The sequence below is a fragment of the Aspergillus affinis genome, assembly GCF_023601865.1.
Source record: "Aspergillus affinis strain CMG 70 chromosome Unknown NODE_196_length_42499_cov_85_967022, whole genome shotgun sequence".
Lineage (NCBI taxonomy): Eukaryota > Fungi > Ascomycota > Eurotiomycetes > Eurotiales > Aspergillaceae > Aspergillus > Aspergillus affinis.
In genome coordinates this window covers 1-11,166 of record NW_026515977.1, presented here as the reverse complement: position 1 = coordinate 11,166, position 11,166 = coordinate 1, and the positions used below count along the sequence as shown (strand labels likewise).

The following is an 11,166-nucleotide window of genomic DNA, read 5'->3' as shown; positions in this document are numbered from 1 at the left end:
GGGGACCTGTTCAACTCGTATGTCAGTCATCAATTGAAACGACAAATAAAGTTAGGGGGCAGAGAGAGGCCCTGAAGTCTCAGGGCAATCAGGAACTTCCTGGAAACTTAATCTAGGTTATAGCAAATAGGCAAAGTCTCGCAGATAACCTAGCCTAGATTCAACCCAAATGAGAAGAATTACTTGTTCCTTTCGCTTTTCTTTTCTGGGGCGGATCATGGCAGATAAAGTATCGAAGTAGGAAGGAAGTTATTTGCTATGTTATGCATGCTAAAATAAACTTACACTGGTTCTGCCACAGATGACTTAACCTAGTTTTAACCCAAATGGTAGAATTACTTGTCCCTTTTGCTTCTTTCTGCGGCGAGTCATAGCAGGTAAATTATCGAAGTAGGAAGTAGATTCAGATCGAATTCTATCCTCTTCGCCATGTCATTCATGCTAAGATAAATTTGACTCTATGCTTCAACGCAAACTATTACATGCTGATAGAAAGTCGTTCCTTTCCGTACAATTGTTTATATTGACAGAACCTTAGGTCTATCCATCATGCCACGCCCCTTAAGCTCAACCTAATCTATGTCCCAACCTCGGCAATTACTTTTTTTTTTTTTCTCGGCGAGATAAGACCAGACAGGACAGATACTTGTCGATGTGGGACGGAAGCCCGATTCTACAATACTCTACTAATATGACACGATCAAAACCCAGACCGAATATCAAATTAGAAAAATGACCGGTTATACCTGAACCAAATGATACGAAGGATGAAGAAAACCGTTGGTCCAGGTGCAGTAGAAGTGAATTCCATGTACAGAAGAAGCTATCAGCGTGTTCGCTTCCCAGGGCACAATCGGCCATGCAGCGGCGGCTTTACTTATCCTCATCGTTTCAGGACCCGTTTCCAGAGGAACAAATCCCACAAATACTCAGGTCTTTTAAAGAGGTATGTACATAGGTACAATCTCAGCATTACCTCACCCAATGCTCCTCCCCCTTCCTCTCTTCATGTAGGTAATGTACAGTATATTGCCTCCCTTGGAACTGATACTCTTGCTCTACATGGCATAATTCACCGCCTCATGATCTCTATCCAGGCACTCTATCCTATGACTGATCTGGTTTAATTCAGGTAAGAGCAGAAACAAAACCTCGGCACAGAGTCCCCGGGCGCCGACGATCTTGGTTCCCAAAGCTACCAACATCCGGCTCGGTGATGGCGGATGGGTACATCTAACTGATACCGTGAAGCTTATCTGAGCCGTTGTTGCGTCAGGGATCATCTTGATCGGGTAGTTCCTGACTCACGTAGCTTAGTATTGCGTTCGAATAAGGTAGGAAGTCATATGGTTAGGAAGCAAGAAAGGAAGGGGAGTAAGTACGCAGGAGGGAAGAGAGATGTACAGATACATATGGTTCCAGGCTCGACAGCCCGCAAGCCCGCTCCGGGATGGTTAGACTTGTGATTTAGATTAAATTGAAAGAAGTATATCTGTTTTTTGGTTTCTCCAGATAAAACAAAAAGTAATCAATATAAGCTCACTTACGATTAGCAAAAATTTGCAAAACGCGAAACCGTCGACAACAATGAGAAAAAGAAATGCAGGCACAGCCTCATCTGTCGACTCTAGAAACCTTAGAATATGGTTGAATTGTTATTAATAACCAATGAAACAACGCGCACGCCTACTAAGCATATACTCTCGAGTGCGTAGTCGTATCTTGCAGCCATTGACTCGTTATTTTCTCTTTTTTCTCTTTTACATCCGTGGGTGAACGTCTTAGATAAAGCTGCCTCAAGACAGTATTAAATGGAACACTCTAGCAAAGGGGTGATGGTATCTGATAGTATTTCTACTCCGTAAGATGCATCTATGGCTAATCCGTTAGGTGACAAACCTGAAAGACGAAAAATGCCAATCCAGACATAGAACAATAGATGTGAGATGCCGGACTTGATTCCGTTCAATCAACCCACACCGCAAGTTCTCTACGTTTTCCTCTTTGGGTATTTCCTTCTCTTTCCCCCCTTGGTATAAGCTTATCCCCTCTCGATCGCTATGTCGCATAACCTGTTCTCGTTAATACAAAGCACTAGATATCGAGTAACCCAGGTAGATATAAGTTGGGAATAGACGATGCATTTCCACGCCAATGAACTCCTTTCCGGTATTTGGCAACAGTCAGCTTGCCTGAAAGCGTCCAGTCTCGCGCCACCGCCCGAGAGAGATTCTGTGAAGTGCAAGCATAGTTGTCCCGGGTAGCCTCGGCTGTCTCACTAGGATCATGTCCGATAGACTTGAGTATGAGCCCTCGACAACACGTTCACGTGGCATTAGCAATGCCGATTCCTGGACCAGGGTCAGATGACTCCAGCCCAGCCAGGCTATTAACAAGATAACGATAGACAGTGACATGCTTTGCGAAACCATGGCATTGGATAGCAAATCTCCCGCAGGGTGTTCATGATCGTCTGGACAGCCGGTCATTCATTATTTGGGACGCCATTCCCTGGGTCACAAGTGTGGTTTCATGCATACCGCTAGACCGGACCGGATTGGAATTCGGCAGAGGTACAGCATAAGGGAATGACAGGACCTGGTGACATTTCTCAGCCAAGGTGCAAACATGGGCGAGGCAAAGGAAAAAAAGCAAAGAAACGAGAAAATCCAAATCCATCGTCATCAACGAGCGGAGTTGAATATCGGGTTTTTGTCAAACAGACGTCGTAGCCGTCATCGGCACTGACAACTGAAGAACTGGCAGCTAGGCAGACAGATTCAACCCAGCGACCCAAACCAAGGTTTTCTGCTTCTCACGAAAAGTAATAGGAGACAGGTAAATGCCGAATCCCTTGGCCCCGACAGATCACGACATCCGTCAAAATGGCGGATGTGAGGAGCCCCAAAAACCGGTCAGGATGACCCGACCAGCTGATCGCCAACATTCGGAGTGAACCGTCTAACTGTTCAGACTGCACACTACCCAGTATACCCCATAAAGTTAACCTAGGGAGAGACAGAAAGGGGGGGGAGTAAATCTCAATCAAACACAGAAAGGAAAAAGAAAAAAAAAAAACAATTTCAGAAAAGTGACAGCAGTCGAAACTCAAAGCAAGGATCGTGAACAATCGCTCGATCAGCCACATGGGAACCCGGCAGAATGGTCAGAGTCTTCAGTCAGGACTCGATCCGGGTTTAAAAATCGATAGTGTGAAGTTTCCCTCATGGCCACAGGCGATAGTCGATAGGGATATGCAGCACGAACCAACGGTCGAGAGGCCCCGATTAGGCAAGTGGTAGATCCAAACTCCAAAGTCAGGCCGACCGACGCGACCGACAGACCGACATGCAGGGAAATCCGACGTCGATCATCCGCACAGGGGGCACGGCACACCTAAGAAAAGAAACACCAAAAAGGAGCCTGAGTCAAGGAACCATAGTTCGTGACATCCAGCCCGAAGGGGGGGCCTAGTGACTAGTTAGTATATTTCTAGAAGGCATTGCGAAGTGGGGGCGTCATTGGACAGCCCTTCAGGGCTAAGGTTGGCACTATGCAGGCGCTATTGAAGCCACAATACGGAGTCATTGGGAAAACTTCGGGGGTTTTCGATGCAGATGTACTCGTGGGGGTATTGGATGGGACGGTAAGACATTTTGGAACTCAAATGACGTCAGTTTTGAGTTCCAGATTTGGAACGCGTTGGAGACGGGCGTGAGGCCGGAACCATGGGCGATGGCCGCCTAAACTCCTAGACACACGAGATGACCCGGAGTGGAAAGGTGCGCGTGTCGCTCGTGTTAACCTCGTGTTGACAGAAGTGGCCCTGGAGCAAAAAATAACCCTCGAATAGACTTTGGGAGAAGGGGGAAGCAAGTCACGACAGATTGTCAACCCTAACTTAGTTGACTTTGAGCGGTGACAAATTCCCTGACTCGGGCCCCCATCAGTGACAGAAGCGGAACTGGACAAAGCCTTTGGACATGGACAATTTTTGGATCCATGCTTCTGCTTCCGTTTCACCAGAGCGTCACCCGTCGGTGTTTGCCTGTCGCCGCCGGTCCGCCCTTACTCCAGGGATCTGGGACTCTGGGAGCCAGCCAGGGCGCACTAATCGCCGCAGGGGGCTTTCCCGACACGCCCCTCCCCGGTGGCGTTTGGGACTTTGGGTGCCTTATGCAGTGTTTAGTGATTGCCCGTCTGGTTCTTTCCTTGTCCTGCGAATATGCACGCAGCTGGCCAGCAGGTAATAATATCACTGCAATGCACCCAGCTTCTTACTTGCCTCTTCAAGAAGGAGCCGAGCCTGTTGCATCGAAACAGCCTCAAATAGCATGAAACTCTCTGTGGTTAGTTTGGTGGGCTAGGACGGAGTACGTCGGTGGCCACCTTGATTCAGTTCAGTCAACCGTCCTCCTTTCTCACCTGTGTGTCAAAATTCCCACTCCCCCTACGCTGGAGTTTGGGGTGGTTAGCGGCCAACGCGATTGACAAATAATGAGAGCCGCGCCGCCAAACCACGAGGGAGCTAGGACGGGGATGCTCGGCTTGGTTTTGGGCCCTGGGTCGAACCAGAGAAACTCTGTTGTCTTCGAGCTGCTTCTCTTTGGCCGTACCAAACTCTGACACCCTCCGGGCGCGGCCCTGCCTACCATCTCGAGAAGAGATCAGTCCGGAGGTTATACCCTTTGCTGAATTGGGTGGTTTGATAATTCAGAATTGATGCCATTCCTTCCGACAGGAGGGATCCTCCCGATGGATTTGCTGGATCGACGGAGACAGACCGAACCAGGCTGGGTTTGTCCCTTTTCCTTTTTTCTATTTTCTTTTTTCGGTCCTCATCTTTGGCATTCCCCCTGTTCACACTGACTAACGGACAGGAATGGCTCGGTAAATCCGACCGAGTTGCCCTGAAATGAAGTCAGTATCAAACTATCCTGTCAGAATGAAACACAGAGTGGGCATTCGGGGATGAATCGGCGAGGAAATCGCAATTAATTTATTCAAGCCTTCCAGAACGCTGCCACCTCAGGCACCCGCCCGTCATGACGTGCGCTACCGACAATGAAAATTCTGTTAGATTAATTTATCATTTAGAAGGAACGATTAATTACCCCTGTCACCATTTCACCCGCCAGTCATAGTTCACGATCTCCAGGGGGGCCTCCATTGGACGTCACGCTCGGTCCTAAGGAGCAGCAGAACCAATGAGTCGGGACCAAATCCGATGGAGTTTCCGATCGTCTCCAGCGAGTGGAGATGCGTAACAGGTCGGGCCTTCGTGACTGGTGCATCGACTCGAGTCAATCGCGCTAATCCCGTCCGAAAAGGATTTCGGTTCATCTCCATAGTCGACTCCATTTTTCAGCTGTCCACCAGGATTGACTGAGTCGGTGGCCTGATTCCAGCCTTTCCTGCGTCTCTGGAGGGTACCCGTCGAAACGTTCCTGAATCCTGAGAAAGCGACGACACCCGGAGATAAGACTCGCGTCTCGCGTACACTGGACAGGTGCCACCGCGACCCCCTTGGGTGGAGGGCAGTGGGAAACTGCTCCGTAAAGCGTCAGACAGTGTCTCGGTGATCCATGATCCATGATTCATCCACCTTCCCCGTTCGCGCAATGATCGGCCTTGTTTCTGCTGTAACCGCGGGCGCCCATGGGTCCAGATGTCGTTCCTGTCACCTCTCCTCATGGCATCCATTCTCGTGGTTGATTCTTAATTCTTGATGGTTTTAAACTCCAGCGACCCATCGATTAGCTCTGCCGAACCTTGGAACGGGTAATCCTCGTGGTGGAATAGTCTCGCCCTCGTCGTGGTAAAAAAAAAAAGGTAAAGTCAATTCCCAAGCACCAGATTTGGCACGAAAATCCAACTCCGACGGGATTATTAATTTAATATGGGATTCTGACCGTTAATGAATTTTTATGACGATTGACGTGAGAGATTCTCATTCGGTCATGATGGAAATACATCACCCGAATTGTGACCAACCTCCGCTATTCATTTTCGATCGCATGGATCGATTATCCATTATTATCCATTATCACCGTTCCGTAGAAGCGCGACGGATGATGACGAGGTGACTAGCAGAAGAGAAGGGGGGAGTGATTGGCGGCATGTCAATTTGGCCCATTACCCACTGGCTAAGGTACTTATCACTTAGTCTCTTAGCCTAGCCGACAACCTGAGATGTCATATGCACGGCCAATGGATCTTGCATACCAGATGGTCGCGGTTACACCAATCATCGCCGGCCACTCTTCATCTGCATCCCTCCCTTTTGGTTGTTTCCGCCCTGGAGGGGGGACGAGCGTCTATCCCTTGTCTTGTTCATAGCATGTGTGGAGAGGAGCAAGGCGGGTGGGATATTCCGGGATTTCACCAGCAATAAAGCCAGAAGATTTAATTCTCCGTTCAAGGGAGGGCAATCATGAAGTAGATAATTTAACCCTTGACTTGGTTATTGATCAGAATGAGGACCGGCTACGGCGACGGAAGACGAAGGCCGAGGTGGGTCTTTGGGCACAGCAGCGATGGCAGCTCATCTCGAAAAGAAGATGGGGTGGGGTCCATGGAGAGAGGAACCCCTCGGCGATCGGGCCTTCCCTGTCCAGGAAGTTGGAACATCTTTGTCAATCGAGCCAAGACTTCTATCACAGCCTCGCACTTCTTGCCCTCCCCCCTCTCACCCCCTGCCTGCTGCCTGCCTGTGTGTCTGTCACTCTGCTTTTTTGGGTGTGATCGATCTCCATCCTTCTTCCTCCCCCTCTCTCCGCCCTCGATCGAACTTGCCCGTTAATCACCTTGCAGCGGGAAGACACGGATCCTGCAGCCATTGTACGAGATTCATCCCATCTATCCAATACATCACCGTACAGTTGTCCCTCCTTTCCTTCGGTTTTTTTTTTTTTTTTTTTTTTTTTTTTTTTTTTTTTTTCCTCCCCTCCCTCTGGGACAAGCTACAGCTTTGTGATCTCTGCTAGTTTGGCTTAGTTAACCCATTCTGACTGACTGACACACCCAAGCGATGTGGATCCGGACTCAGTGAGGGACAAGTGGGCGATCGCTCCTCTTTTTTAAATTTATTTATTTTCCTTATTCTCTTTCTCCTCCCCTGTAAAATTCTCCTCTACTCAGTTGAGTGGATTCATTTACTGAGTTCTCAGAGTATAAACTTGCAGCTGAAATGCGGGTGGATTTGGATCTATTTACTCTGTACACCGTACACCGTATGACTTGATTTAACGTGTTTTTTAGTCCAAACCGCCTCCTACACCTGGTGAACATCTTGAAGACGCCCCGCTTTCTTCTCCCTCGCTCTCCCTTTTTTAGACTTTGCAGCTATACCTGCTCCGGACCGTTCCTCTGTGAGACGATTGTCTTCCTTGCTCCTCTGCTGCAGTCGCCTTTGCACTGGGGGTAAGCATCTAGCCGCTTCGGGTAAGATGGCGTCTTGCCGGATACTACTCCCTAGGCACTCCCTACCGAGTGCACCCTGGTCGTCTCGCCACATTCATTGCACGACAGGAGCGTTATTACTTTCGGTAGAACTCTGGTTCGGTCAATCAGAAGATACTTGGGAACTGCGGGAAGTTTTTTCCGCCTTCTTGATTCAGGTACAGTGGATTTTTCTCTCTTTCCTTCCTGTCGTCTCTTTTTTCCCTCCCTTCCCACCCCCCTCCCTTCAATCAATCCCCACTTAATACCGCATTTAATTTAGCAGAGGCGGCGATGACAAAGTGGCAGCCCGGCAGGGGGGAAAACCTTCGCGGTCGCCACCGTCAGATAAAAATACCTGAGTCTGAGTGACCTTACGGAGTAGTTACCCCAAGTCATGAGGTCATTAGTAGTCAAGGCCGCTAAACCACTAACCGACGATAGTACAAAAATATCCATCACTGTTTGAGAAAGATGGGGGCTAGGCGGATTTAGCTTGTTTCTGGAAGTTCTTGGAGTCGTGAACTTAATTATCAATTAGGAGGGTTTCATCTATGTTTTGTGCTGATGTAAACCTAAACTGGTGAAGTTGCCATTCTTTCTCCCCCCTTTCTCTCTCTCTCGACATTGGGTTTGCTTTTCATGGGGGAGGACGGATGTTGGAGATCTACCAGATCTTGACTGGTAATTGGTAATGAACTCGAGTCATGAAAGGGGAAAGGGTGAAAAGGACAAGTATCCTGATCTAACTCTGTGTGGTGCACCTCTTTCGGGTGAAATTTGCTCCCCTCCTTATTCCGGGAATTAGGGCGACAACGAAACATTGTTCCTACTGTATGGACATACATACCTACAGTTGCAGCATGTACCGCCAGACGATCTTCAGAGGCAGGCAGGCAGGCCAGGGTGTTCCTCTGAATTGTTCTTCTCCGCGGCGCCACCTCAGACCAAATCGTCTGTCCTCCCTCCTGGGAAATGATTCGGGTTGGAAATCTCCTCCAGATCCCTTGGCACCATCTGTCACGGACAACCTTAAGGATGAGCATGTTTAGTAGGGCCCGATGAACAGATTAAACATTAATTAAATGTTAATAATGCTGGGAATTAATATGGGGTCATTCATCTTTCTTGATATTATCCTCCTCCGACAGAGAACACCATGGGTTTTTTTTTTCCTTTTCGATTCCATTCCCTTTCTGGCGCTTTTTTTAATCTTTTCCCTTCCAACACATACGGAGGGGAGACCAAAAAAAATTAATAGAATGAAATGAAAATACATGGAACCTAGTTAGTTACCTATGTACCTACCTACCTACTCTCGCCCCCCTCATCGTTGAAGCGGCCCCTCTCTTCTCTCTTGCATGCCTTTTGGATACCGACGGAGTGAGTGACGGTCGACCATAGTTTATCCACACCCACCCACGATCGTCGGTTTTTCTGGGATCCCCCCCTGTTCTTGCCTTTTTCTTTTTTTTTTTTTCCTCCCCCTCTTATTTTTTTTCTTTCTTAGTGATGGCTTGGTTAATATGGAACAGCTGACGGGGGGCCGGGTATCTGGCGTTTTGAGAGATTCAATCATATCTGTCTTTCTTTTTCTTTGCTTTTTTTGGCACTGGGGTGTCGAGGTAGCTAACAGCTAACTACGGTAGTCTTGCAGGATGTCGGGGACCAGGGCTGTTCTTTTCCCCTTCCTTTTTCTTTTTGCTCTGAATTGACGAGAGTCACTGTTGGCCCCAGAAAAGGGAAATAGAAAATAGTTAGGGTGGACAATTAATCATTATCCAGGCAGGAAAAAAAAGGTAAAAATAAAATCGACAAACGAGAGTTTAAAAAGAAAAAAAAAGGAATGCAAAATGAAGAATAATTTAAAATAAAAATGATGGCCCAAAGAACCAAACTAAAAAGAAAAAAATAAAAAATAAGGATTTTCGAAATTGAAATTGATAAATTGGAATTAAATAAATCGGAAAATCGAAAATTAAAAATAAAAAATAAAAAATAAAAAATAAAAAATCCAATTGTTAGAACCCCGAACCACCTTTGAAAGAAGAGATCTGGTCCACCCAGCCCAGATCCAATTGTTGAGCTGCCTCACTCCTTACCTTGCATAACCTTGGTTCAGCTGTCTCCATCGTCATCGTGTGCGGCAATGTCAAGGTACTTTTAACTCACGCCCTGGTATATTATTTGTTGCCCATGTTTCCCTCGATTCTCTACCATCGAACCACAACAGCCTAATTTTTTTTTTCTTTTTTCGTTTTTCGTTTTTCTTCTCTTTTGCTCTTTTCTTTTCTTATTCTTATACATCTACTGATTCCTCCCTCGGATTCCTTATCTTCAGGTTTTCGCATTCTCCGGTCAAATCATCCTTTCCTTCCATCTCCTCCCCTTCCACCCCGCCAGAGATTAGACTCCTCTGGATCCGCGCCGACTCCCCATCATATCTCTTATCTATCAGGGTGATTCTCGCCAGATCGCGAGAGTTTCCTGGATTGTGTGGAACAAGCCGCAGGCCGGCTACTTCGATTATCAGATATTCGGCTTTGGGGACGCATCCTGGTGTTTTCCGTGACTATACAGAACAAGCGGGCAGTTTCTACTGTATCTTCTACCCCACCAAACTCCATCTTCGCTGTCTATGTCCCAGCCCCGTGACCTAGGCGAGGATTCCAAGAACATGGCCATTTCATACGCCAGCGGCCTCCCGGCTGATCATACGCAAGCCCTCCCTTCATTCCGAGAGGTAAGATGAGCCACCCGCGATCCCCGAGCATCCTCGGACTTAGAAGTCCGCAGGAGGAGCGATAGTAGAAGACCGAAGACTGACTTCCCTCTCTCCAGCTCCTCCCCCCTCACCTTCACGACGAGATAGAATCAACCTCCTACTTCACGTCGCGGCAACATTCGCACGAACGTCCCGCCTCCGCCAGCCATGACCTGACCTCCAACCACCGGCTTATCTCCGAGCGAGGACCCTATAGCTCCCCGTCCAGAGTCTCGGCGGAATCCCATCGCGATTACTCGATAGCTGCCCACCAGAGAGATCCCCGGTTATCTCAGACTGCCGGCTCAACGCCCACCACCTACTCCCCGCGCGGACCCAGCCCCATCCTGCCTCCCATCCGGGACCTACAATCCCTCCCAGACCGAGGAATGAACCCTTCAAACGCTGCGTTCCCCGACGCCCGCGCCCTCGGACGACCCGATCCCTACGCCGCGGCGCACGACATGCGCTCCGGCCCTCCCCACGCCTTCGCGGCCCCCGCAGCAGCCAACTACCCCGGACCGATGGGTGATCGACGCAGCGCGGAAGCCTACGTGGGAGCCAACGGGGCGCCCGTGATGCCGTACCCGTACTCGGGGATGGCGTACCAGAGCGACTCCGAGCAGACGTCGCCACAGGCGTTATCGCATGGCCCGACATCCAATTTCGGCATCCTAGGCGACCCGGCCGACTCGCGGAATAAACGCCGACGGGGGAACCTGCCTAAGCCGGTCACCGATATCCTGCGCGCCTGGTTCCACGAGCATCTTGATCATCCATATCCCAGCGAGGAGGACAAGCAGATGTTTATGACCCGTACGGGGCTTACGATCAGTCAGGTAAGTTTGCTTTGTGTAATTTTGGGATTTAAGGGGGGGGGGGGGGGGGGGGGTTTGTTGTTATTGGGTGGGGAAAATTTAACCCACTTGGGGAAAAAGTTTAAAAACGGAAAAAAAGCAACT

General features: G+C 48.8%; 1 protein-coding gene across 1 annotated transcript; it reads left to right on the top strand.

The window, feature by feature from the left end:
- Nucleotides 1–10,078: 10,078 nt before the first annotated feature.
- On the top strand, nt 10,079–11,166 carry KD926_003735 (homeobox domain-containing protein; the record flags this gene model as incomplete). The annotated part of the gene is made up of 2 exons (XM_053094975.1): nt 10,079–10,183; nt 10,282–11,043. Coding segments are annotated over 2 exons (867 nt in total), but the record flags the coding sequence as incomplete, so codon positions are not given.